The sequence below is a fragment of the Alternaria dauci genome, chromosome 1, assembly GCF_042100115.1.
Source record: "Alternaria dauci strain A2016 chromosome 1, whole genome shotgun sequence".
Taxonomy (NCBI): Eukaryota; Fungi; Ascomycota; class Dothideomycetes; order Pleosporales; family Pleosporaceae; genus Alternaria; species Alternaria dauci.
The window spans coordinates 6919235-6946022 of record NC_091272.1 but is presented as its reverse complement, the minus strand read 5'-3'; the positions used below and the strand labels follow the sequence as shown (position 1 = coordinate 6946022).

The following is a 26788-nucleotide window of genomic DNA, read 5'->3' as shown; positions in this document are numbered from 1 at the left end:
AACTGCACGACAAATTAAGTAAGAATATAGCTTACAGGAACCTTACAACAGCTAAAGCGGCTAATAAGTAAAGGATTAAGGGACTAACCTTTAAGAAGGGGGACAAAGTTTTCCTGTTACGATAGAACTTGAAAACTAAGCGACTAAGCAAGAAACTAGATAACCTCTAAGTAGGACTATTCAAAGTTCTAGAAGAAATAGGTAATGTAAATTATAAACTCTAACTCCTACTAGGCATACGTATCTACCCTGTCTTTTATAAGAAACTCCTAGAAAGAGCACCTCTAGATGCTAAGCTAGCTACTAATATAGAGCTTAAAGATGACGAGTACAAGGTTAAGGAAATTAGGGACCTATAGAAAATTAGTTGTTAGTAGAAATACTTAGTTAAGTAGCTAGGATAGCTAGAGAGCTAGAACACTTAGGAACTAAAGGAAAATTTAACGAACTGTAAGTTATAGGTACGTAAGTACTATTAGAAACACCTAGAGAAGAGAGGACTAGGTCCTTAAGGGAAGAAAAGAAGTCAGAAAAAGGATTAAAGGAGGCGTTAACCTGTAACTAGCCTAAGTCAGTTAACAGTCTGGGTAGCGATAGTTCGGTTAGTAAAAAGTCCGTACTAGGGGTAGGGTTCCCCTCAGCTTACTCTTTCGCCCAATCCTATAGATTTAGGATAGCAAGATCTCAATCAGCGTATAAGTGCTCTTGCGCCTTAACCTCTAGGAGCTTACGACGGAGACAGGCAGTCTCCATTATTGCGAGGGCCTAACGCTCTTCCGCACACGTAATCTTAAGTTTCTTCTTACGCTTCTTAGCCTAAACCTTCTCCTACTCTTCCTTAGAAACAAACAGGCTACACTCAGCCTTTACAGAAATACAGCCGGCACAACAACTAGTTACAGTATCTACAAAGCAACAAAGGTTCTTCTCCTTACAGCGCTTATAATAAAACGTTATCTTAAGACCCTACTCTTACACTTAAGTCGCGCGGGCACGACGCTTAGCGGTTAAACTCTGTAGACAGTTGCGACGGGACGATTGAACCTTAGGCATAGTTAGGAGAAGTAAGGAAAGGAAGGAGGAGAGGTTACGACACCACAGGAATACCTATACCTCCGCCTCCACTACTACGCTAGGCACGGGAAAACGAAAATCTAGGGTATTAAGATAATACGCCTAAAAGGGGGGGATAATATTACAAGGTAACAAGAAGGATCTCTCCTTAATGCAGGTCACATAGTAAGAGACTATTAGGCAACTACGTTAGAAGGTAATAACTAGTGTGGGGCGCTAATTACGTGATAGACATCCTGCTAAGAAGAGCTATCCCGCTAAGGATAGGATAGTAGGTTGATACAGGATGTTAACTATTACAACTATCCCTTAGAAGGCTACAACTAATAGGATAGTAGTAATAGCAATAGATAAGGTAACGAGGATATAAGGATAGAAAGGTTTTATTATTACTCTTGTTATAGTTAACTTAAATAGTTTATCTCTTATATAGATTATTAACTAGTTATTCTATTATTTATAGAATTAGTATTATTTATCCTTTAGTTATAATAATAACTCTTTTCTACCTAATTGTTCCCTATATTACCTCACAGACTACCGCTTTAGTCTACCTCGCCTTAGTACGGACTGAGCCTAGAGAAGTATAGCCTAACCCCGTGTAATAGATATAAGGATGGAAAGGTTTTATTATTACTCTCGTTGTAGTCAACTCAAATAGTTCATCTCTTACACAGATTATCAACTAGTTATTCTATCGTTTATAGAATTAGTATTGTTTATCCTTTAGTTACAACGATAACTCTTTTCCACCTGATTATTCTATACGATACCTTACGGACTACCGCTTTAGTCTACCTCGCCTTAGTACGGATCGAGCCTAGAGAAGTATAGCCTAACCCCGTGTAACACTAAGGTCCTAATATAATTACTTCTCTTATTATCTTTATAGATAAGGAACTTACTCTTAACCTACGCTTTATATATAGGAAGACTAGTAAGAATTATTATTATTACTTTCCCTAGTATACTATTAGAATTTAAAGCTATCCCCTACTATTCTCTTATAGTATAAAGTAAATACTATTACTTATAACTACCCCTTATACTATTACGCTAAGATACTACTATTAGTAATAGTAGGGTATATATATAATAGTAACTATTAGTAGTAGAGATAACTATTAGTAATAGTAAGTTAAAAGACTAATAGTAGGCCCTATAGTAATAGGTATAAGAATATATTAGATCTTATTATTATACTTATTATAGTTAACTTAAATAGTTTATCTCTTATATAGATTATTAACTAGTTATTCTATTATTTATAGAATTAGTATTATTATTCTCTTAGTTATAATAATAACTCTTTTCTACCTAATTATTCTATACGCTACCTTATAGACTATTACTAATATCTATCTTACCTTAGTATAGACTAAGCTTAGAGAAGTATAGTAAACCCCTATATAATAATACTCTAATACCTATATAATAGTAGTAATAAAGCTAAGTTAGCTATAAAAAAGTTTAAGAAACCTTTTAATATATTTATATACTTACTTAATACTATAATCTAGTACCTTATATATACTTACCCTACTTATATTAGGTTTATTCTTAGTCTTTTTAGTAAGATAAATTACCTTATTACTACTTCTATACTATATCTTAACCTTTTAAAAAGTATATTTATAAGACTTTATAAGAGTCTTTTTAGCTATCTTTAATATTTTATAGACTTTTATACCTTATAGTTTATTTAAACTAAGATTTAGTATATCTATAATAGGATTAACTTAATTAAGGACCCTCTTAAGACTATTATTTTAGCCTATATATTTACTTAGATAAGAAATTAAGGTTTATAGGCGCTAGTTATAGAGTTATAGTATAGTAGTTTAGGCTAAAAGTTATAATAATACCCCCTAGAAGTCCTATTTTTATATTCTAGTAGTAGAAATCTAGGCTTTTCTAGCTATTAGGATGCCTTTTAATAGTATACTTAATATAATTATATTACTATAACTTTCTATTTTTCTTACTAACAGTGCTAAGGTCGTTGTAATTACTAAGCTGTTTTTTTTTCTATTATTAGCTAATCACCTTGCAAAATCGTCTGAATGTAGCAGTTTGTTGTGGCCACGATGCAGTGATCCACGTCAAGGACTGGATCGAAAAGATATATAAAGGGGAGAGACGGCGATCGCGTTGGCATCGTGTGTGATTTCTGACAAGGTGCACGCTATTTTCGAGTCCTCCGTACATTATATCGCCGTATACCACTTTGCGCGGTCTGCCGTACATAACCGGTTACCAGTGCGCCACACATACGATAAGCCTCCACCAGGAGACTCAAAGGCGACCATACAAACCGGCGCGCCACTTCAAGTCTTCCTGGCCATCCATACTTGTGCCAGGTACGCATACCTAGTCAGCGCCTTCCTGTTGAAGCCGTACTCGGCTTCTGTACTCCGAACCTTCTTGTGCTCGAACGTCAGCTCGCCGCACTGGTCACCCAGATCCTCAAACTCAAAACCCATCTCCTCAACGATATCTAGAATCTCCTCCAGACTCAGCTGCACAAAAGGCCCGGTGCCGTAGAGAAGTGGGCCAAAATTAACCCATCTTCCGCCAGGCTTGAGCAGTCTTTGTATGGTGTCAAAGTAAGCCATGAGGTTGCGGGCCGTATCGATGAAGAAGTGGGTGACAATGACGTCGTAGTGGCCCGATTGATCATTAAAGGCGGTGTTGAAGTCACCCTCAACGAGAAGGACGCCAGGATTCGGGGCGATATTCGGTACCGTGACACTTCGCGCCATATCAGCCCTTGTCGCATGATGTGACATCGCATCGATAAAGGGATGTATCGTGATGGCATTCGCGTTCTTCTGCGCCTCCATGTAACGATAGCCGAGGTTCATGAACATCGACCACTCGTTGATCGTCACCTCAAAACCTGTCATATAGTCAGCAACCGTTGCTTGTACAGGTCGGAATTCATGCACCTCCAAGATCAGCAACATCATGGCCTAGCCGACCAACTCCAGCACCTGGCAGCAGTATCTTAAGAGAAGCGTCCCCTAGCGACTGTGCTTTGATGTCGCGCAAGGTGCTCAAGATGCATGGAAACGCCTCGTTTCGCTCCTTGAGACCTTCGTCGGCCCAGTCTCGTACGTAATGCTTCAGTGTTTGCGCCGTCGCGAACTTGTCCGATTGCCGCTTGTCATTCTCAGCCTGCTTCATGTGCTCGTCTAACTCCGCCTGGTCGATACCGTAGAAATCCATCGCATAACGAACGATGCTTCTCGAGACGGCCGCGTTGACGTATATGAGTTCCTCAATCTCATCCAGCTTCTTTTCGTAACCAGTCACCCTCTCCAACAGCTGTTACACCATCAGCGACTGCCAGATCGACGCTCAAGGTCAGCTGACCTTCTTCTGCTTCTTGCTAACGCTTTTGTACAGACTTCGCCATCGGTCCAGTTCAGTCATGTGTCGTTCGCGGTATCTAGTGTATGCCCATAATGCTTCGAGAAGCCTGTATCGTGGATGGCTTGTGCTCCATTTTCCGCTCTTCTTATCCATTCTCTTCAGCAGGTGCACCTTCTCTTGTCGGTGGCGGGGCGAGTCACCCGCCTCGCTTGGATGCATCGCAGTCATCTTCAAGGGATTCTGAGCCAACTGCGCATTGTCTACAGCGAAGTCGACTTGGTCCGCCCCTGATGCGCCTTTTGTCGCATAGGCTTGGCTTTTCGCGTTCGTGGTTCCAGCATTGGCCAAAGTCGCCGAGGTGATGCCCGCAATGAAAAGCAGCAATGATGGCTCCATGTTCCGCGCGCCTCAGGTATTAGATCGTTCCAAGATGAGGAGCTGAAAGAACATGAAATCAGATTTCGCGACTGAGTACCGTGCTGGCGCCAAGCAGCTACAGATGCTAAGCGGAAGGATCCGGAGCATTGTGGGTTAATCTTACCTAGGTAACACTCAAGTAAGCGGCATTCTTGACAACGCGGTTGGCACGAACTGTACTCAGACATCAACTTAGATCCCCAGTCTAGCGATATCGTGGAGACTAGATGCCGGCATCAACATAGAGAGGCGCAGCGATCGATCGCGGTCTTCGACGTGTAAGGAAAAAATTCAACTTTGGCTTCAGCGCATTGCGATACAAACCTGTGGTTGGTAAGAAGGACAGGATTTGTCGTATATGGTTTGCGGTCTACTGATTCTAATAAAGGACCGGCCCGAACAAGGTCACATCATGATCAAGCTAGACGACTTATCTAGACACGTCACTAGTCTCTAAGAAAGGTAGATAATCAAGGCAAAGTTTAGGTAAGAATATATAGAGGAGAAGCAGTAGGTGCATCAGCTGCGAGGTGATGGTGTAGAGACTACTTAATCTTCTCAACCCCTTCACACTTCGCATCCAGTGGTTCATCTACTAGCTACTAACTTTCAAGGCAACCTCAATCGTAGTTAGCGCCAGTCGCATATTGGAGCCCCTTGTAGTGGATACCTCCCCCGGAATACTTCGGATTTCCAAACTTTGCATCGGGAACCCATTGCTTGCAATCCCACCACTTGGACACGTATTGTCCGTCAGATCTTGAGATCACGTAAATGCGGTCGTCAACAACCGTCACAACGGGTACGGCATCAGTCTTCCCCGGGTAGGTCGGTAGCTTGGTGCAGGTACCAGAAGCGGTCCGACGGTACGACTTGAGTTCTCCGTCACTCGCGACAGCGAAGTAATACAGGTCATTCTGGAACGTTACTATCTGGATGCCGTTATGCGCCCAAGGTCTGAGGTCCCAGGGCATATCACATGCATGGAAATCCGGGTTGGGGTGGTTGTACCAGCGCATGAGGAACACGTCCTGCGATGATTCGCGGATACCGTAGGCGAGATGGCCGCTGTATAGGGCCAAACCAGGGCCATTGTTGGCCAAAGCACCGAATTTGTTGCTGTCCGTAACAACGGCCGCCCAACTGTTCAGGTTACCGCCCTTGGTATGGATGAGGCGCGGAACATGTTCGAGGCCTGTAAAAGCAACCCAAAGCTCACCATGGGCTTCCACAGCCCTTGGGTGATCCCATGTAAGACTGTATACTCCTTCGATTACACGCGGCCACAGCCACTTCTTCGAAGAGTCGGAGTATTCGGAATACATCAGCACCCAGTCGTCTTGCCGCTGTAAAATCGCGTACAGCTTTCCTTTGAAAACGACCAACGAAGAATGTCGGGTATGAGGACCGGGTATCGTCGAATGCGAGCTCCAAGTTCCATGCCGAGTCCAAACGCTCATTGCATTGCTGCGGAAACTGTTGGCCATGTAAAGCACTTTGTAGTAGAGTCTGTGGCGGCCTGCTCCCCCACCGTCGAAAAGGACGGAAACCTCTTGTCCTGATTTGGCAAGCTCTTCCATCCTAGCCGGGGACCAGCATATCTTGTGTTTCGCGACGAAGTCGTCGTGATTGAGCCACCATCCTATCAAAGCATCAACCAAGAGTAAGGCCGCTCCCACTGCTGCGCCATATGCCCCAGCTGTCGCGTTAAGCTCGGCTGCCTCAAGTGAAGCCTCCAAAATCACTACTCCCATCTCACGGAGGGTTCTTCTCAGAGAAGCGATCCATGACTCACCGTCGTCATCGTGTTCCCAAACTTCGATAGTAGCGGCCGCATACTTACCCATGGGTCCTTCGAAGAGTCGCTCGTCAATTGACTTGGTCTTGCCCGAATCCACGCTACCATACACTGGAGATTTCCAGGTGTAGTGGTATCCATAATCAGAACTGGACGAAATCGACCAGTATATCTCATCGCTTCCACTGAACTCATGGGACTCTTCGACACATTGAAATTTGGTCATCATAACCCTGTATTCGGTTCCATAATCGTTGGTTGAAGCTCTAGTGTCGACGGGCGGACGATCAATGCTCTCGCCCTCCGCCAGGAAGTACGTCAAGGCTGTGCCTGTGGTGGCAGCGAAATTATTCTTTTCGCCGTTTTCCGCTGTGTCAGCCTCCGGAGCATCGCCGACGCGAACATAAGTGTTTGGTGCGGTCATGAACTGATTCACATAGGCGTCAGCATCACGCTTGTAGTCTTCACGTGAGTAGGAGGTAGTGACGTCGATGTCCAGGATGGCGTTGGGGATCACGGATTCCCCAGTGTGTGTAGACCTCTCCTGCTTTTCATTTTCGTAGGTTCTGCCACACTCATGGATATCATCTTCAGAACCGAACAGCTTCAACATGTTGAAGAGCTGAATAGAAGTCAGAAACAAGCGACCCAAAAGAAGTTTGTTTGATTGGTGGTTAGCTTACCTTGTCTTCAAGCGGGGAAAGCTCCAATCCTCTAGCATGGCGGGCGGCAGCATGCAGAGTCGCTCCGTAAAGAAGAGCTCCGGCTGGCTCATTCTTCATACGCTTTTGCAGACGAGCGGCTCGACCAGTGGTATTGAGAGACTGCCCGCTCAACTGGGACTTGATGAAATCGAGACGGTCCTCTCGAGATTTCAGCTTGGAATCTGGAATGCGCAGAATTGGCCCATTCTGACCCTTTTCGACGGTCGCTGCAGTTGCAGGCCCCCCATTCGTGTTGTTGGACTTTGGTGGTTGATCGGACATGGTGTTCGTCAGGAGTGAATCCAGACAATCGCTAATGGTAGCTGACTTGGTGGCTGAGAAGAATTGAATAAGAGATCGAGGATGAACAAAGCACTTCAGTAAAGATGTTCGACATGAATTTATAGAATACTGAGACTCTATAAAGCGGTGGTTCAGAGTCCGGTATACGAGAAGCGTCATGCAATGCAGCATCATCACAGCATCACAGATGCAAGGGATTGTAGTCTAACCGTGTGAACACTAGCCTTGATTGATTCCGCACACCTATATCCAGCTTGCGCTCAAATTTGGCAGCCCGGAAAAAGAACATTTCAACTCAGATGACACTCGACTGTGACACTATAGGCTGATCACCAAGAGTAGTTACCGACTCCAGGATGCCCAGCTGCTGGTACCAATCTTCCTGCACATGATGTCTAACCGAAGGGTGTGGACATGTCGGTTGGTGAAGAATGCCTTATACGACGAGTGTCAGTGGTGGCAGTGGTGAGGCATCATCACTATTAAGCACCCAACGTGTTCGATCATAAATGTGTAGAGCATTCGAATCGGTAGATTCTATGAACCGCACCTGAGTTCAACTTAAGATGGTTCAGTACCAAAAGGCTTACAACGCCTAAGTCGAGGCACAACTCAGAAGTTCGTATGTTCACCTGGCAAGGCGCATTAGTGGAGAGGTGCATATCAGTTCCCAGCCCGTTGTCATGACTGCAAATGTCTTGCAGGAAAAGATACTAGAGACAAAAGGGGTAAATGGGCATGTTGTGCATAACGACTGCATAAACCTTTGCAGGATTGATGTGCTATCAATGAGATATTGAGGCGCAACTGTATGACGTAAAAGTCCGTGTAGGTATATTGGAGCGTAATCCAGAGCGTGCCAGTGTGCACACTCCAGCTCGACACCCTCGGAAATGGTTTCCTAGATAGGAAATGCCGTGCAAGTGGAAACTAGGCCCTTCTCTTACATATGCAAAGTCTGCATCCACCATCCATCAGTGATAAGCTCGCATTAATTAAAGTTCGACACTTGTTTATTGGTGAGGGTAGTTGCCTCTACCGCGTGATGGCTTGTAAGTCTTTGGGTTGATGTTGCGACGTGTTAGCTGTGAAAAAAAGGCAAATATCTGGGTACTGCACGCCGATGCTCGCATCATCCGACTAGACGTGCACACACCACTGCACCGCAACCTATTGATGGTGTCTTCATTCTACCTGTCCATGCGACCTTCCTCGAGATAACATTGCCTCCTTACGTATTGCTTTGCAGCGGTACATGGTGGATCAGGAGCCTTTCCACGACGCTCTTGTGGCCCTTGATCGTGTCGCTGTGCTCGTGAGGCTGGCGTTACGACTATATAACACATGTTCAGGTATTCAGATAGTCATCTTCATCGTGAGGGTAGGATCCGACTTCTTTGTGACGCGAAAGTGCGGTGAAGCTGCTAGCCGAGACGGAAGGCCTGACCTCTGACAAGCTGCTGAGAAATGCCCCGCCGTCCCGCACGGCAGATAGCCCGATATACACAGATTGCTGGAGGAAGCCGACACTGCATACTTCACACCCTCAATCTTGGGATCATTGGTGCAATACAGTTGTACACAACCAGTTTGGCGGTGTAGAAAGAGCTGCATCGACAAAGCGCCGCGACGTTGTAAGCGTCATCGATCATGTGCTGCAGATGATGTTGATCTTCGTCCCTTTGCGCTTGTGGTGGTGTCGAGTAGTTTGATTGGTTGATGTATGCCAAGATCTAGCCGCCGCAGGGACTGCCGTCGTGTTCATGGGTCGGGCCGCTCAGGAACGCAGAGTCACCTTCAACCACGTCACTTTACCTAGTTACCATGCGAACGAGCCTCGGCGATTCGTCTACGTACTAGAGCCCCAAGCGACAATGTCGAGCACTGCAAGGGCTTCCAATTCGATGCCATTACACAGTCCGGGCCGACGACGAAGTCAGCTCAGGAGATGTTCCAGTAGCACAGCGCAAAAGAATGCCTTGTACATGATAACAACTGGCCATACAACGCTCCGCCACTTGCTATTCATCAAGATATGGTGACATCTTTGGTGTGCTGAAGACACGTGGCGGCCATGGTAGAAGGCGGGCAGCCCGACCGCAACATGTCCTTTGTCGCGACCTATTGCGAGCCGATGACGCACACCTCTATATCCTTCAAGAATTTGGAGATACACGCTTTGCCGACATGAGGGTGGGATAATCCAGGTAATACGCCACAATGATAACAGAATTCAGAGCTGACACTGAATCGAAATGCAGGCTGTGCGCGGACACGACTTGCGTCAATGTGTCAAGCCCTCTCGGTCTCCTCCCACCGCTTTCGCGACCCTTTCATCGTCAACAACACACCCCGGGGCAGGGCCTTGCGCCTGAGCCTTCTGCTCATGGGCAGCGAGGAAGAGGATATGATCACGTATCAGACTGTTGAGGAACGGAAGCCACTACCAATGGGCTCGCATGGCCGGATGCTGCCATCAATACCTGATCTCAGGTTCGAGCGCACACATTATTGGATGAAACACGACGGCTTTGCCTGTCATCGTCTGTCACATCCGGTAGCTCGTTGAGCCTCTTCGTAGCTGGCATGCTTGGAAGCTATCGAGTGTCCATCACGAGCCGATTCACGACGCCGCATCACAACATACGGCGAACGCGATCGAAGACGCACCGCGCAAAGGCCTACTCTTTTCTACCGCAGTGAAGGCGGGCTCAGTAAAGCCGAACACCCGCAACAGCGATAGTACATCGTCGTGAAAGGTTCCGATGAACGATAGATCACGCGTCGCACTGTGCTTTGCTGTAAGGACTTGCTGCAGTAGGGTAAAGAGGAAGGGTAAGCTCGTAGGATGACAGGCCACTTGTTGATCAGATGCGCGGTCGAACAGGTAAGAAGCTAGGACACTTTGCTTGGAATGAAACACCTGCGTTGTGACTATTCACATTCCATCACTGTACACATTCCGCCTGATTTTTAAGGTTCGTCGTTCGAATCATTGTGCACGCAAGCAATCGAATGGCTGCGTTAAAGCAAGCACAGTGCCGGGACTGTATACACAGCCCCAAAGTGGAGCATCTCGTTATAATTGCTTCATTTCCTCCTTCCAGGAGCGTTCTCATTGCTACCACGTGTGTGGACACTTTCGAACTCACCTTCACCTGCGATTTTCGCTTAATCGTTTGCGACAGCGCCCATAACCCCACGCACACGCATTATCTTTCCCCACCAGGAATGTCGTACAAGACACACAAGCACGAAATTACCACTGCAGAAGACATCGACATGGCTCGCCTAAGCGCCCCCGCTAACAAGACACCAAAGACTGATCGCAAGTCGAATCGCTTCCGCGATATCTTCAAGCACCGACCCGGCTCCAGCGCATCGTCAAGCCCTGCAACCCTGGAGAAGTTGTCTCCGCCCGGTAGAGTCAGCCCGCTGCTCTCGCCGATCATGCCTCCCGGTTTCCAACAGGTCCGCTTGCTGCCCAGTGAGCGGTCTTCGTTGAGCTCCCAGCGGCCTACTGAATTTGAGGCTCGCGATATGAACGCTGAATCTACCGTCAGTACAGCACGCAAGCGCTCATCCAATAGTGAACCAACAACGCGCTCCGCGGATGCGCCTACACTGGGGAAGTTGAAGGATGAGCATCAAGTCATAGAGCAAGGTTCATTCACCCAGTCCATGAAGCGCGTTCTTTCTCAACACCCCGGCGAGAATGCAGATGGAGAGACTGCTAAGGCTGGGTTGACTATGGGTGAGGATCTACCTCCGCAAGACCTTACGTACAGTCAGTCACCTTCCCAAGAACTACAAGATGGACATGCTAACAGTCAGTCAGACAAGAACAACAGCTCGCGCACAAATGATAGCATCGACAGTCACAGAAGCTACTCAGCACAACCCCGTAAGCCAACGCGCTCCTCCTTTTCCCGGCTTACTAACGATGTCACAGATGATATCGACGCCATCAAAACCATCGAAACCAGCGGGTCAATGGAAGAAAGGGAAACTTCACTTTTGCTCGAGCCTGTCAACAAGCACGGCACGGACACTATGCTATCGCAGAACGAAGGACGTAGCAGCCACTGCAACTCTCTCGCACCCAACATCCTCGATGGCGACAGTTCTCTCAACAAGAAAATTCGCGCGTACATCACCAGTAAGATTGCCGAAGCGTTGGTCGAACACGATCGCACGCATGCCGATCAGGGCGATGCCACGGTCAACCCACCAATACATGTTACGATCAAGATTGACGCAGCCGGTCTTGCAGAAGCAACGAAGTTGAGAACTTCTATCACTGGCGATAACAAGGCTGTGACTCACAACGGACCCAGCTCCATGGGCCCTCTCAAGATCACTAGTGCGCAACTGGCACGCAATGCCCAGCTTGCTATCATGGCTTTTTACGCGGTCACCCTGCTTGGCGCGTCACTCCTAGGACCGAAGACCTTGCTGCTCACTGTCTGGAGGATGGCGATCATGTTGACATTGTACGCTGTTGTGTTGCGCCAGCTGAACTGGATTTTAGACCTTGAGCGCGATACGTTCTTGTCTCCTGTGTTCTTTACCGCTAGCGTAGCGAAGGGAATAGGCGAGCAGTTATTGGTGCGCACGCGCGTGATGACGGTCGCAGTATTTGCGGATATCCTGAAGTATGTTGTGCATGGCATTGGCGTGCAGGTACGTACTGAGTAGATTTCGTCCGGCTGCACGAGATACTTCGCTGTATGACCTCAAAGGTGCCGTTCGTATATGCCACTTAGTGCGAACATATGTATCAATTAGAGCATGAAATGTAATTTTGGAAACCCTTCGTCGCATGAGTGCTCTCTGCCAACGTGATTAGAGACTCTGTCTGCTTCTTGAAATTGTTACGTATTCGATCACTTAAAAAAAACAAATCAGGCATGATCCACGCTACCCAAATCAACGACACACTATCTCAAGACGTTGTCGTCCTACATCGCAGCGCAAACATCAAAGCATTACAAAAAAACCGAACTGACGAAGGTTTTAGACAGCGGAACAATATGTTTTGCTCTCAAAATGTATACGATTGCTACAAACCAGCTCTTCTCCCAGAATCTGAATTCTCACATTGATATTACTACGAAACTCTTCGATAACAGTATTATAGAACAACCCCTAGCAAACGTTAGTTAACGACGTTGACGAAAGCTTAGCGAGAACTGTAATAACATACCATACTATAGTAACGGCACATATTTGCCAAAAAGGTTAAGCTAAAGAGCAGAGTGGCAAACGCCAACAGCCCCAGCCACAGCAGCAGCAGCCTTAGCACCGCATTCGATGAGGCCAGCGACAACGATAGGGGTCGCAATACCGGCAGTGCCGCCGACAGCAGCGAAGGCAGCGCCCACACAACCAGCAATGGCGGCAGTGCCGGTCAATCCAGCGGCAGTAACGCAAGCGCCACATCCCCAGTTCTGGAAGCAGCCATTCCGGCCCGACTGAATACGCGCGTTGTGGACGGAGAGGAGTTGGCGTTCAATGCGTCGGATAGTTTCATCACGGGGGGCTAGTGCGTTGCCTTCGGCTTCCACTGCAACGCGGTCTTCGCCTTGGGAGGTAACCAAAATGGAAATCTCGGTCGAGATTTCACCGAAGACATATTCTTTGACATCGTCAGGCCAGGACTGTACGGCTTCGACAGGTTGCTGGAGCAAGGGGCACCACTCTTCGACGGCAACCTTGGAGTAGTCCTTGATGTTGAGAAGATCCACCAGGTCCTTGACTGGAATGTGGGCATTCTTCGCAATGTCCTCAACCGGAACCGCAGCCATGGCTGCGGTGAAGCTGCTGGCAGCAAGGAGGAGTTGCTTGACGGACGGGAAAGGCATTGTAAGGTGAGGTAACTGATGAAGTTGTGATGACGCAAGTAGCGAAAGCAAAGAAGTTAGGTGCGAAGATGCTTCAGGAAGATAGATCGATGATGATGATGGGATGTATGCAACAGCGCTTTCCTTTTGATTTATACTTTTCGCAGCCTCAGCTAGTTTTCACTGTCGCAAGTCATGACAGCTAGAACGCGGTACCTTCGGCAAATTCATTTTAGTACAGTACTTTGTACAACACTGCCCGAAGCAGACCTGGGACCTTGTCCGGCTAGACAAAAGCAGATTGCCAAGGTAATAGCGAGATGCCAAGGAAAGGTACAAGGATACCAAGCCTACAAAAGTCATGATCTTGGGGCTAATGTGATCTGACAGGCTGCAAGTGCTTACCTAGCTTATCCCCTCGGTACCGATTATCACTCCAACTCATCTGCGTAGATCTTAGCCCATTCGGCATCACATTGTAAGCAGCGAGATTGGCCCGCCCGAGTCTAGATGTCTAGGCCAAATGTGACGAGTTGCTCAAGCGGATTCGGAACTTCGGAACCCCAGGCCGTGCGCACCGGCCCGACCACTTGGACCGCTCTTGATGTGGAAGTAATCGCGCCTTTCCTAAATCGTCACATTCGGGTTTCATTCGAGCGACCGCCAAGAGCCGTCATCATTCCAGGCTTACTTATGCTTCTTAGAGTACCTACAATGTCGTCCGATGACACTCGCCCTCGGACATACCAAGGATGGAGAAATGCAGGCGATTGTCCAATGACCCGGAGAATAAGGCGGGACAATACCATTGCCAAGTACGCTGTGCTAGACTCTCTGCTCTCTTTGGCTCTACGCATCTCTATACGGAATGGAGTTCATGACAACCCTCGTTAGATTATACAAGGCATTAGGCTGCACAACAGGCACTCTCATGTACAATTCCAAGTGCATGTTTCCACGCACAGATGCAGTTCTATTGCAGCAGCGATATGTTAGATTTCGTTGATAGACATCTTACTAAATCTAGGAGTAGCGCGATCTGTTGCATAACGCCCAGGTTAGATGTCTAACAAATACGACAACACCAGAGTTTACATCCTGTATGTAACAGGTCGTCTCCGCGTGTGTCTTGCAGCTTGCTTGCATAGTTTTGCTCTATCAAGCCCATCTCCCAGTCGAGAAAGAGCCTTCTCACCATTGTCATGCACTTCCGCGTTGTCCGCAACCTCGCTCGCCTGACTCTCTCATCCGACTTCCAGCTTGGCCGGCTTCATCTCGCCAAAACCTCGCCTTGGCCGTGATGCCTAGCCACGAGATGCAGACTACCAGCTCTATTCCAGAGGAAGGTTAAGCGTACAAGCTGGCCTGAACTCGCTCTCAAGTCTATATAAGTTGGGTGCATTCTGCCTTCAAAACAGATATCCATCAGCAACCACTTCGATCACTTTCAATCACTTCCTTACCACACTCATTAACTTTAAGCATATCCCTAAATTCATCTTCAACATGTTCTTCAAGACCATCACCCTCGCTCTCTTCGCCTCTTCGGCAGTCTTCGCAGCTTCCATCCCGAAGCAAATCGAGGAGAGGCAGGTGAACCCGAGTGTCCAGATCTGCTCAAACAAGGACTATCACGACTGTGACACGATCAACTTCCACTTCGGTGTTTGTCGTAGGTTATTCTCTGCAACATCTTTTTGTCATAGTCGCTAACAATAGCAGAAAACGTTGGAAGGCTTAACGACAAGGTTAGCTCTCTCAAGGCGAATGGCCACAACTGCGTCTTCTACAAGTATGTAACAGTCTCTACGCCAGCTCTTACCCACACAGCCTAACGTTCATCTAGTGACACCGGATGCCGTACTGGCGGCGGCCAGATTGCCACTAAAGGCGATGTCGCGAACATCCGAACGGACTCCTCTTTCTCCACCATGAACGACGATGTTTCCTCTTTCGAGTGCAACTTTTAGAGGCTTGCTTCGGCATGGTCTGCGCGTCTCCATGATGCGGGCCTTTGGTCGAGAATCAGGTTAGCGTTTTGGCTTAGCCATTTGGGGCGCTGTGCCGATCTTGTGGTAATTAGGGGCGAGGCACGGCGGTAAGAGGAGCATACATTCAGTTCAGGTCCAAGGTGCTATCAATCGTCTTTTTTGCTATTCTAAAAGGATAACCCTTATCCACATGTAGAACCCAAGTTGAGATTGCAGCACTTATTAAAGACAACACTTTTATCATCTTTGACTTACATTTCGTGCTTGAGATTTCGCAGTAACGGACGAGTGACAGTTTTGAACAAAGCATTTCCTTCATTTCTCTGAACGCACGCCACAAAGACGACATAACGCAGGATCCTTAGACATAGTTAACCGTCTTTCGCCACCAGTCCGCAACCTCTTTCCCAGTCCATGCCCTCTACCATACTCTATACCATACGAGTCCCCATATCAACGCCGTCTCTCATCTTACTCAAACATGCCTAACACCCCCCTCAACGTACCTATCCCCTATTATGCTCCCATCTCGTTCCCTATGCTCCACACCACGATGCACACCAACTCAAGCTAAGTACACCTCCCTCAATCTTGCACAGCCCAAAAGAACAGGTCCTTAAACAAGAGAATGCGCAAGTAAAAACATGCATCCTCTACACCACCCACCACCTGCCATGCCCACCTCCCTCCACATCACCCCCTCCTCCTCCCCTCTTCCGCCTCCTAATCCCCCATCAAACTCCCACTCCCATCCCCATCCCCTTGCATCGCCCTTCGTCTCACATCCTCAGCTTCGCGCCTGCCTCGCTCTTCTATTGCTCTTCGCTCCCTTTCTTTCCTCTCATCGTTCTTCTCCTGGATCCAAATCGTAGCCTCTGTGAGTTTTGTGACGAGGAAATTCGCGATAGCGTGGGGAATAGCTTCGGGGCCGTTGGGGGACATTGTATCCTGCGTTCCTTTTCGGGGAGGGTGCGGCGAATTTAGATTTGGGGTTTGGGTTTCAGTGATAACTGGGTAGTTGTGATGTGGAGTTATGGAGTTGTAGTATATGCAGTGCCGAGAAATCCGACGCGAGTAGTACACTCGGGTTTGGGAGAAGGTGACTAGGTGGGTATTCTTGGTTGCTGTTCTCTCACAGCGTTGGCAAAAGAAGGGTAAGTGTGGATTCCCGTTTTCGCACCTTCCATGGTTCACCAGACCCCTGACCCAGCGTCACTTTGACTTCCGGAGACCCCTACCGTGATCCCAATTCAAAATCTCTTTCTTCACACTAATCACTTCATGCCTCAAGCAAGCGTGATTTAAAAACAGACATTTATTTTTCATTGCCTCGGTCATTCACTTGTTGCCCTAATTCTTTGCTTTTCTTTTTAATATCACCTTCTCCACCACAATCATCACTATCACCCAATGGGCCAATTTTCGTTGTGGACTCTATTCTTCATTGATGCCTGATATAATACACACAAAAAAAAACGCTATGCATACTAGCGAATACTTCCTCCCCACCTCTTTTCTTCAAAGCGAAAGGGATGAAAGGACCGAATATTTTCAAAACGCCATTCCACCTCCATTCATCAATGAACAGACACACATACTACAATACGCGATCCAATCATCCATCATTTTCTTCCACTGCCCAGCTCTTAAGCCGGCACCCCCGACCCCGGCGGGCCACTCCCACTCCCATCCCCACCACCCCTCGGCGCCGGTAAAACCGCCGTAGGAAGCGGGTTGTCCGGAATCTTAATCGGCGCATTCGGCATCGCCTTCAACCTCCCCGGTAAATCCTCGCCTTTAATAACCTTCAAAATCTCCTCCTTATCCAGCGTCTCATATTGCACCAGCGCATCAGCCAGCTTATCCAGCTCTGCGCGCTTGCTCAACAACAACTGTCTCGCACTGCTCTTCGCCTCATCAATCAGGCGACGGACTTCATCGTCAATGAGGCGCTTGGTTTCTGGCGATACCATTTCGTAGTTTGATTTGAAATCTACGTTGCCGAGTTTATCAGAGAAGCCGCAGGCCGTAACCATGTTGTAGGCGAGCGAGGTGGCTTGTTGGATGTCGCCCGATGCGCCGTCGGCAACGTTGTCTGCGCCGAAGACGATTTCCTCGGCCATTTTGCCGCCCATGGCTACTTGCAGCTGGCGGATGTATTGTTTGCGTGTATGGTGGTGATCTTCTTGGGGGAGGAAGAATGTGATACCCGCAGCGTGGCCTCGGGGCAGGATAGTAGCCTTGTGAACGGTGTTGAAGCCTTGGGTAAAGAGACCGACAAGCGCGTGACCGCCCTCGTGATACGCGGTGTGAATCTTGTCTTGGAGCGGGACAGCGCGCGACTTCTTCTCAGCACCCATGGTGATCTTGTCCTTGGCCCATTCCATGTCGTTGAGGGAAACAAACTTGGATTGCAGCTTGGAGGCGCGGATAGCAGCGGAGTTTGCGAGGTTCTCTAGCTCAGCACCAGAGAAGCCTGGGGTACCGCGGGCAATGGACGAAAGGTCGATGTCGGGAGACAAGCGAATCTTCTTGGTGTGGTACTTGAGAATGGCGAGTCGGCCACCGACATCGGGGAGTTCGACCTGCACGTGGCGATCGAAACGCCCGGGACGGAGTAGAGCCTGATCGAGAAGTTCGGGGTGGTTGGTCGCAGCAATGAAGATGACACCGGTGCTCTGGTCGAAGCCATCGAGATCGTTCAGCAGCTGGTTGAGGGTCTGGCGGTGGTAGTTGGCGTCACGTGACTTGCGCTTTCCACCTATCGCATCGAGTTCGTCGATGAAGACAATAGCAGGAGCCTTGGATCGAGCAGCGGTAAACAGTTCGCGCACGCGCTTTGCTCCAACACCGACGTAGACCTCGTCGAATTCGGAACCAGACATGTAGAAGAAGGGAACGCCGGCTTCACCCGCACAAGCACGAGCAAGCAGTGTTTTACCAGTACCAGGGGGGCCAACGAGAAGCACACCCTTGGGAAGTCTGCCTCCGAGCTTGTTGTACTTGTCGGGGTTCTTGAGGAAGTCAACGACGTCGAGGAGTTCCTCCTTGGCCTCGTCGCAGCCGTGGACATCGCTGAAGCGCGTGGTTTGCTGCTCCGGGCGGACTTCGGAAGTGCTTCCGCCGCCGACCTTCTTGAGGACACCGCTGGTCTCGACGAAGAGGGTGATGAGGACCAGGGAGACGTAGCAAGCCAGGGCGAAGCCAAACATCCATCGCACCCACTTGAAGACGACGTTCATCATGGACTCTTCGACAACGACGTAGACGGGGTCGGCCTTGACGCCAGTGCCGCCCGTAGTGCGTGCGACCTGGGCGTTGCTGGCATTGGCACCGACAGCCTGGCTGACAGCCTGTCGCTGTTGCTCGGTGAGGCCCGTCTGTGCGCCGCCTTCCTGTCCCGTCTTTGCCAGGGCGTTGTTGTAGATCTTGTTGATGATGGCGCTAGTCGCGAAACGTCCAGTGTTGTAGCGGTTGACGATGACCTCGTACATGTCGGCGCGCAAGAGTGCAGAGTAGAAGGAAGCCTGAGCGGGGACGCTGTTGGGGCTGGCGTTGGCAGCCTGTTCGAGGCGAGCGAGTTGGTCGTACGAGGGTCTACCGAAGAGCGAGCGCTGTTGGACGAGGTTCAAGCCGAGCATGCCGGGCCTGGCCAGCTGGCGGATGTGCGAGAGCGGGCCGGTGCGCGACATGGTCGTGTATTGCCGTGTTTTGAGGGAGTCGAAGGGCGACGTCATGCGGAAGGGATGGCACAGTCCGATGCGCGATGCTGCAGAGAGTCAGTACGAGGGGCCGTCTTGTTCCTCCTGGGCGACTTACCCGTAGATGTGCCAGAAGTAACCGATGTGGACTGGGGCGCTGAGCGAAGCACATGCGCGCCAGCAGTCGACATGGACTCGGGTGCTTTGATGGTAGAGAGATGCCTCATGCCGGCAGCCACAGACTTGCGCCCAAGGGCCTGCCACTGAGAGCGCATGGCAGTTGACATGGTGGGTCGCAGTTCCACGGTGACAGAGGCGACGTTCTGCAGTCCTTATAAGTAGGGGTTCAATGACGCTGTGTGAACTCGTGGCAAATCCTAACTGCACAGCGCCGGCCGTGTGAAACGACAGGGCAGGGTATTAAACAGCGGCAGAGGCCGCAAAGTCTATGAAAGGCACCAGCTGAAAGAAAAGGAAGAGGCGCGCGTGGGCGTGGGTGAAGTCGTGGCGGCGAGATGCCACTGCGTGTCCGGTGGTGAGGCACAGTATGGAAAGCGACAGAATGGGCCAGTGCTCAGATGGGATCGTCAGTCCGGCGACCCTTGCATATCTCCGCTTGGCGATACCTCCGACATGGTCGACATCTCGACATCGGCCTGACATAAGCAGACGACGTCGCGGATCTACCGGTAGTTTGATATAGTCTTGCGCCCGCTGCGCGCTCACCTCTTGAGCCGACGTGCAGTGCGCTGCGACTGCGCGTGTCCAGACATGGCCCAGACCACGTTTCGATGACGTAGGTACCCAAAGTATCGCTGATGATCTCAACAACCACGAATAGTGGAACGATGTATTTGTCAGGACATATTATGCACGAGGTATCGATGTTTGTTTGACCCAGGACTGGAGAAGATGCTGTTCCTAGAGTACGGCGCACCTCGGCTGGCGGGGTAAGAGCCTCATGGTCACCGCGTGTCGTGACCGTGCTGCATACATCGACATCATTCCACAATCTACACTACTATATACGACCATGGCAGCTCCAAGGTGGAAGAAGCTGTATGAGTATGCAGTATGTGATGTACGCTTACCTTGCCCAACTGTACCCAGAGTCGTCGCTAAACATCCATAGCTCGCTGATGGTCTTCTAAAGCTCCATGTCCCAGGCGCGGGCTTTCTCGCTGACATTAGTACGACGTACCTGTTCAAATGCTTGAAAATGTGTTGACTCTATGATCAGAACCGCTGCTCCACACATCCAGCATCCCAAAGCCTGAACCTAGAAAGGTCCTTGCGCCTGCATCCACCTTTCTCATGATCCCCAAAGCAACCAAGTCCTTCCCGACCCCGCCCAAGATGCCAGACACCATGCCCGCATCCAACCTCTCCGACTCCAAGCCGTACGCAGACTACACCGAGAGCGGCACCATTGTAGTAATCAGCCAGCCTCCGGGGCAATCGTGCGCCGTCGTCGGAGGCATCATGGCCGCGCGCATGCAGCACTTGGGCGCAGAAGGCATCGTAGTCGACGGCCGGGTGCGAGACATTACCGCCCTCAACCAGACGCAGCTGCCCATCTGGTCCAAGGCGACGTCTGTCATTGGCGCAGGGGCCGAGACCAAGTTCCATGCGCACAATGTGCCGGTGCGGATTGGCGAGACGGTAGTGGAAGCAGGCGACATCATCATGATCGACCCGTTTGAGAATGGCGTGGTCGCAGTGCCTCAGGGCAAGGTGGACGAGCTGCTCGAGCTGCTGCCGAGGCTCGTCGAGGCGGACGAGAAGGTGGTTGCGGATGTCGGGCGCGGCGTCAGCGTGGAGGAGGCATTCAAGCGGCACAGAAACTAGGCCTGACCATTTTCATCCTGCGAAAGCATCCTACTAGAGTAATACACGGTGGTGTGCAGTGTCGTCAAATCAGAGACCACTGAGATGGCTTAGAATTACCTGACGCCGCTAACCCAATCCGGGTGGCTAGCCCATTTTCGCGATTCCCAGGCATGACACCTCTCTCGCAGCTCTCCAAATCATCACCCACCCTCTCCGCCACCACCCGCAGCCCAACTCGAGGACCCCCAATTGCCCCGGAGCATTCACAATGGGTATCACCGACTTCTTCACCGACGTCTGGGAGACCTTCTCCCACCCCTCGGCCGACGCAGAGGGTCAACCGCCTGTCCAGGGTGGCACCAGCACGCAATCGCCTGCTTCCGGCACCGACGAGGAGAGCGCCGAGGAGGCCGATGTCAACAAGCAAGATGCGAAGAGCGGCGGCGACTCGGGAGAGCAGGGACACAAGCCCAGCGGCGGTGATGACGACGAGGACGAGCCCGAGGAGGACGAGGAAGAGGAGGAGACCACGGACCCCAAGGAGCAACTCGAAAAGGGTAAGTTTGTCTGGATACGGAACCGGAATGCCTGCTGCTGGAGTCGTCAAATTGCGACTCTAGATGGATATAGCCGGGGATGCATGTGCCGATAAGACAGACACCCGCCCAGCAAAACTCCCGGATATACATGCATTGCAGAGGACCGTGGCTAACCACCCCATGCAGAGTGCGCCGAGTCCAAGGAATGCCACGGCCCCAAGCACCACTACGACGAGTGCGCCCAACGGGTAACAGGCCAGATCGAAAAAGACGGCAAGGCCAGCGAGGACTGCGTTGAAGAATGTACGTCAAGCATCCAGTTCCCCTCCCTCCCTCCCTCCTCTAACGCAACCACAGTCTTCCACCTCGCCCACTGCGCATCCCAATGCGCCGCCCCCAAGCTCTTCGCTCAGCTCAAGTAAACCGCCCCCACCCGATCTTCGTCCCTCCTCCCATAGCGAATACCCGCGCGTCGGTGGCAGGTAGTTGGAACGCAGCCATTTCGGAATGAATGCAAGCATCAAGACATGATTACATGCGACGGATGACTGTACATAGTAGAGCCGTGTTTAGAATATCACTGTACTTCTATCTTGCGCGAGTCGAACAGGTGCACAGCATGCAGAAAACGATACACCGCAGTGTGTTGGTCATTTGCGGACATGAATCCCATTTACGTACATGACAGAGACAGAGCCAAGGAAACCAGTCGTCCCCACAGCCCAGACTAAAGGAAAGAAACCCAGCCTACGACGAGTATCCCTCGTCGTCGTCGTCATCCTCGTCATCCTCGTAATCCTCACCGGAATCCATATCCTCAAGGAGTCATCGCTCCGCTCTCCCATCTCCATCACCCTCCCCATCACCAGCCCCAACAACAACACTATCCCCATCAACATCCTTCCTCAGCCTCCCCTCTCTACTCGCAAACCCCAGCCTCTCCCACCCCAACATAAGCGGCAACGGCAACACCAGCGCACACACCACCGCCTGAAACACCAACGCCCAATACATGTGTCCCGGCGGTCTATCACCCCGGCTCGCCGCTTCCCCCCTCCCCGCCTCCTGCACCTGTTCCAAATCCACGGGCCTCGAGTCTTTAAGCGCATTCATGATGACAATAAAGATACCGCCAAACACCTGTCCGCCCACCCAGCAAATCGTACTCGACACCTCCGGCGATGCCGGAAACGTAATCTCAACCAAGTACTCTAGTGCGATGGGGAGGAGGCTAAACGAACACGCACCCAGCACCGCACTCAACACATACGGCGCAGCGATCGTGCGTGTCTGCGGCGCCCAAATTAAGACCAGATACGTGACCGAGAGCACAGGACATAGGATCTTGATGCCGAGCAGATACGCATGCGTTTTATCTGCGATAGGCGATGTGATGGCGCAGGCGAGGAGACCAACGACGATGAGGACTGCGCCGCAGATACCGGCTTCGTCTTCGGTGTAGCCGTACGGGTACAAGATCTGGTTTAGCAGCGAGGTGTAGGCGTTGAAGAAGCCGGTGTAGATGCCAAAGGTGAAGAAGATGAGGTAGAAGGAGGGGGTACGGAGCATGGTGTAGAGAGAGGTGGAGATGGGAGTTTTGTTGATGGCCGAGGAGGCGCTGGGGGGTGAGGGGGGAGAGGCGGGAATGAAGAAGGACTGTGTTTTTGTGTTAACGAGGTGTGTTGGAAAGAGATTGAGGAGGGAGGGAGACCTACGGGGATAGATGCTGCGGTTGCGATGCACGATACGATTAGCACGGTGGTTGGTACGTCGCCCAAGAATGGGTTTATTAACGATGCAAGCTGTATGCTTTCTTAGTATGACTTCTTCGGTTCTTTAGAGTGTATACGTACCGCCGCCCCAAACGGGTTCGCCAAACTCGCCAACGCAGTAGCTCCCACCCGTCCTCCCTCCGTAAACCACATGTCACTATACCGCGTCGGCGCTGCTAGCACAAAGGGCTGCGCTAGTCCCGTTAAGATCTGTCCGACCATGACCACGCTGAAGACATTTGTCTTGGTACCCGCATACCGGATCCAGTTCCCGAGTAAGAGCAAGATGGAGGCAGCGATGATAGATGGCTTAGGGCCCTTGTGTAAGAGGTAGATCGTTAGTGGCGTGGATACCGCGAAAGAGAAGAGAAAGGCGGTGCTGAGCCAGTTGATGGTGCTTTCGAGGACGTCAAAGTACTGCGAGGAAGTGGTGGAAATGGGTGCAAACGTCAGCCACTGCGGATAGATCGTTAGCAATCATCATCTTGCGCCCCATTGTCTTGAAGGACAAAACACCGTCTCTGGCAAGTCCGGTGTTAGCGACATGACTCGCCCCGTTAGTGCTCGCAGGACCCTGACCCTGACCCTGACCCGAAAAGACCCTCCCGCACCAACCGCAAAGAAGCAAACAAGTCAACTTACATCCCAACTAACAACGATATTCAACAACACCAACTGCCCCAGGCCAACCCACCTTCTCTTGTACACCTTGTAGTGTGTATGACTATAACTCTCCCTCTTCTTGCCCAGCCCAAATCTCCTCTTCTTGTGCTTTGCCCGCTGCTCACGTGCCTCGTTCCCATCTTCCCCGCCGGTCATTCCATCTGTTCCAAAGTCGACCCGTCGCGGAGACGAGTCGATGCCTCGCTCTTCGTCGTCGAGCGCAGCGTCTTCGTCGAAGCGCGCGGCATTTTCGAGCATCGCATCGTGGGTGCGGGTGTGCGTTAAGTCGGCCATGGTTTCGTTTCACGGATGCGCTGTGGCCGACGACGACGTCGTTGCTGTGATTTCCAGGGCGCGCTGCGCAAAACGGGGGGTATCCGTCCCTTGGTATATAAGCGCTGTATCTAAGGCTTGAGCCAAGAGCCGTAAATTTCTGCGACACGCCAAAAGCAGATGGAGAGTTTGATGTTTGCGGGCGCCTTTGTTATTCTTTAGGAGAGGGTGGCGCGCTGCGCACAAAATGGTTCCTTCGTCTCTTGTTGGACGTGTCGCTGTCTCAATGATAACGCCAATCAATACGTGGAGATAATAGCCGCGTCTTTCCGAGACGCAACCAACACCGCAGGAAGAGATACAAAAAACCAGCTGCGCAATCAATGCCGTCGTTGTTGTCGTTCTTATCGCATCCGCGGTCTCAAGACGCCCGGCTCTGACATGTGCGACTACTGGACAGCCATAGGGCGTTGGGGCCGAGATCTTTGCGTCTAGATGAGGCCAGGGGTGAACTAGACGGGGCGGACTTGCCGCCTTGTTTAGCGCTAGTGGGCCGTTCTTTTCCTGCAGGTGCGCGCAGGTGTATCGTCGGAACTAGCCTTGCGCATTGCTTTGCGCCGGGGCAAGGCGAGTCTGCTGATGCTTGGACTGCGTGCGCACTGGGGAAGATGCTGTTTTGGGAAGAGATGGGAGGGTGGGGTAGGACGGGGATCGACGGCGCGACGGTGATGGGTTGATAAGGCGAGGAAGTTGGAAGTTGGCGTGCATGCACATGTATGTGATTTATCCGGGCGAGATATCAAGGAAAGAGACGGTTGGGGCCAGTTGTACGAGGCTGAGATGTGGCGCGCTTGGTATCTCATGTCATCCATGGCGGGGTGCCACGAGTGAAGTAAGCACGTGGGAGGCGGCCTCCCCTCCAAGGCTACCTCCTCACGATGAAGCAGCCTTTCGAGGAAGTTTCATACACCAACGCAGCTATGTCACCATCTACTTACCCTATCTACGACACTTTGCCGGAAGCAAGCGATCACTTGCGTCTTCTGACGCTTCATGCTGGTGGCGTGTCCGCGCCTATTCGATGCACACTGCAAACTGTCGGCTTCAGCGACAAGCCTTCTTACGAAGCCCTCTCCTACACATGGGGCGACTCTTCCGTCACCAAGCCGATCGAGGTTGACGGCTTCGAAATTCAAGTCACCGCGAACCTCGAGCAGGCGCTGCTTCACTTGCGGGAGGCGGAGAACGATCTCATACTGTGGGTAGACGCTGTTTGCATTAATCAGTTGGACGCATCAGAGAAATCGCATCAAGTCGCATTAATGGGCAAGATATATGAAGAATGCGATCAAGTGCGAATCTGGCTGGGATGCGATAGCTCCAGATGCGCAACTACACAACCCTCACTCCAATCAGACAACGTTGCAGACGGCAGCTCTGGAGCGGTAAATCCATTCCAACTTATACGCCATCTGGCAGACGATCGGCACATCTACGAATTGTCATGCTTCCACACTCAAAGGGACGATGGACGCGATACAATTGTCTACAGGGCCGATGATGAGTTTGATCGCATCCTTGCAGTGTTCGTTGCCGTCACCAAAAGCCCGTGGTGGACGCGCATGTGGACCGTTCAAGAAGCCATACTGCCCAAGAAGGGACTGTTGACTTACGATATATGGTCAACGTCGCTACAGACCATCACCGATTGCGGAGCAAATTGCGCCCCTCACCTCAGACATTGTTGTCGGGAAGCTGTAATGGAACTACCTATCGAAATACATGGTGCCATTCGAGTTCTCTTCGACTCAACTGTAACCCTTCATAGTGGTCGCAGAAGGGACAGTGATGGCAATGTTAAACTAGATAACTTACATCGACAGCATCTAGAATATGGCTTCCGAAAATGCAAGGACCCACGCGACAAGGTCTATGGACTATTGGGGATCGTTGATGACATATTCCTCCAGCCTGACTACACCCGGCCTGTCGACGAAGTGTTCTTGCATGTTACATGCCATATGATCTGTCTTGAGAGGGGCACATTGAGGAGCTTGACTGGCCCTCTGTATGGTCCGGCACCGGGAAAGTGGGCGTCATGGGCACGCCAGTTCGATGCGCCTTTGGATCATAGGGATATGTGTTATGCTGCTGCCAGATACGTAGTCTACAGGTCCGGCATATTCGATGCTTCCGGTGGCTATGAGTCGAAACACGTGTTACTTATGTGTCAGCCGCCATCAGATAGTCCTAAAGCCAACCAGATGGGACTTGAAGTTAGAGGCAGACGAGTTGCAAGCGTTACCTTTGTCTCACAAGAGGCGTTCTCCGATTATTCAAGAGGCGACGTAGTTCTCGAGCAATGGACGCAAGACGCCCTTGACTGTGATGATATGTATACTCTAGCCGATATATATGCCTGCGACGATACCTCTAGCAATTCCAGCAAATATCCAGATACCGTTTTGAGGTTCTGGAGAACACTACTAGGAGGGGTAGATATGT

The 26788-nt window shown here is 50.5% G+C and overlaps 9 protein-coding genes across 9 annotated transcripts; 4 read left to right on the top strand and 5 right to left on the bottom strand.

Moving 5' to 3' along the window:
- Nucleotides 1-3207: 3207 nt before the first annotated feature.
- On the bottom strand, nucleotides 3208-4858 carry ACET3X_002108 (uncharacterized protein). Its single transcript, XM_069447475.1, has 3 exons — nucleotides 4450-4858; nucleotides 4023-4401; nucleotides 3208-3973 (listed from the first exon to the last, which is right to left on the bottom strand). Exons 1-3 carry the CDS (start codon nucleotides 4843-4845, stop codon nucleotides 3402-3404), a joined length of 1347 nt encoding a protein of 448 aa, XP_069312350.1. The 5' UTR covers nucleotides 4846-4858; the 3' UTR covers nucleotides 3208-3401.
- A 628-nt stretch (nucleotides 4859-5486) lies between these two features.
- Nucleotides 5487-7650, bottom strand: ACET3X_002107 (uncharacterized protein; the record flags this gene model as incomplete). Its single annotated transcript, XM_069447474.1, has 2 exons — nucleotides 5487-7286; nucleotides 7348-7650. 2 exons carry the CDS (start codon nucleotides 7648-7650, stop codon nucleotides 5487-5489), a joined length of 2103 nt encoding a protein of 700 aa, XP_069312349.1.
- Nucleotides 7651-9466: 1816 nt separating this feature from the next.
- On the top strand, nucleotides 9467-12369 carry ACET3X_002106 (uncharacterized protein; the record flags this gene model as incomplete). Its single annotated transcript, XM_069447473.1, has 4 exons — nucleotides 9467-9878; nucleotides 9933-11458; nucleotides 11510-11575; nucleotides 11624-12369. Exons 2-4 carry the CDS (start codon nucleotides 10687-10689, stop codon nucleotides 12367-12369), a joined length of 1584 nt encoding a protein of 527 aa, XP_069312348.1. The 5' UTR covers nucleotides 9467-9878; nucleotides 9933-10686.
- A 384-nt stretch (nucleotides 12370-12753) lies between these two features.
- Nucleotides 12754-13616, bottom strand: ACET3X_002105 (uncharacterized protein). The gene is made up of 2 exons (XM_069447471.1): nucleotides 12878-13616; nucleotides 12754-12819 (listed from the first exon to the last, which is right to left on the bottom strand). Exon 1 carries the CDS (start codon nucleotides 13533-13535, stop codon nucleotides 12918-12920), a length of 618 nt encoding a protein of 205 aa, XP_069312347.1. The 5' UTR covers nucleotides 13536-13616; the 3' UTR covers nucleotides 12754-12819; nucleotides 12878-12917.
- A 1404-nt stretch (nucleotides 13617-15020) lies between these two features.
- Nucleotides 15021-15484, top strand: ACET3X_002104 (uncharacterized protein; the record flags this gene model as incomplete). Its single annotated transcript, XM_069447470.1, has 3 exons — nucleotides 15021-15186; nucleotides 15237-15306; nucleotides 15361-15484. 3 exons carry the CDS (start codon nucleotides 15021-15023, stop codon nucleotides 15482-15484), a joined length of 360 nt encoding a protein of 119 aa, XP_069312346.1.
- Nucleotides 15485-17151: 1667 nt separating this feature from the next.
- On the bottom strand, nucleotides 17152-19493 carry ACET3X_002103 (uncharacterized protein; the record flags this gene model as incomplete). Its single annotated transcript, XM_069447469.1, has 2 exons — nucleotides 17152-19274; nucleotides 19325-19493. 2 exons carry the CDS (start codon nucleotides 19491-19493, stop codon nucleotides 17152-17154), a joined length of 2292 nt encoding a protein of 763 aa, XP_069312345.1.
- A 746-nt stretch (nucleotides 19494-20239) lies between these two features.
- ACET3X_002102 (uncharacterized protein) lies at nucleotides 20240-21054 on the top strand (the record flags this gene model as incomplete). Its single annotated transcript, XM_069447468.1, has 3 exons — nucleotides 20240-20287; nucleotides 20339-20396; nucleotides 20447-21054. 3 exons carry the CDS (start codon nucleotides 20240-20242, stop codon nucleotides 21052-21054), a joined length of 714 nt encoding a protein of 237 aa, XP_069312344.1.
- A 250-nt stretch (nucleotides 21055-21304) lies between these two features.
- On the top strand, nucleotides 21305-21997 carry ACET3X_002101 (uncharacterized protein; the record flags this gene model as incomplete). The annotated part of the gene is made up of 3 exons (XM_069447467.1): nucleotides 21305-21593; nucleotides 21762-21878; nucleotides 21933-21997. 3 exons carry the CDS (start codon nucleotides 21305-21307, stop codon nucleotides 21995-21997), a joined length of 471 nt encoding a protein of 156 aa, XP_069312343.1.
- A 776-nt stretch (nucleotides 21998-22773) lies between these two features.
- Nucleotides 22774-24304, bottom strand: ACET3X_002100 (uncharacterized protein; the record flags this gene model as incomplete). The annotated part of the gene is made up of 5 exons (XM_069447466.1): nucleotides 22774-22786; nucleotides 22846-23231; nucleotides 23291-23377; nucleotides 23429-23803; nucleotides 23990-24304. The coding sequence occupies 5 exons, from the start codon at nucleotides 24302-24304 to the stop codon at nucleotides 22774-22776; spliced, it is 1176 nt and encodes a 391-aa protein (XP_069312342.1).
- Between the last annotated feature and the right edge of the window lie 2484 nt (nucleotides 24305-26788).

What these genes read in the sequence shown, in the direction of transcription:
- ACET3X_002108 (XM_069447475.1), bottom strand. Translation starts at nt 4,845, where the DNA reads ATGGAGCCATCATTGCTGCTTTTCATTGCGGGCATCACCTCGGCGACT. An exon ending in TTAGCAAGAAGCAGAAGAAG is followed by an intron (nt 4,402 to 4,449) that starts GTCAGCTGACCT and finishes ATGGTGTAACAG; the next exon opens with CTGTTGGAGAGGGTGACTGG. An exon ending in TGATGTTGCTGATCTTGGAG is followed by an intron (nt 3,974 to 4,022) that starts GTGCATGAATTC and finishes ACTATATGACAG; the next exon opens with GTTTTGAGGTGACGATCAAC.
- ACET3X_002105 (XM_069447471.1), bottom strand. Translation starts at nt 13,535, where the DNA reads ATGCCTTTCCCGTCCGTCAAGCAACTCCTCCTTGCTGCCAGCAGCTTC.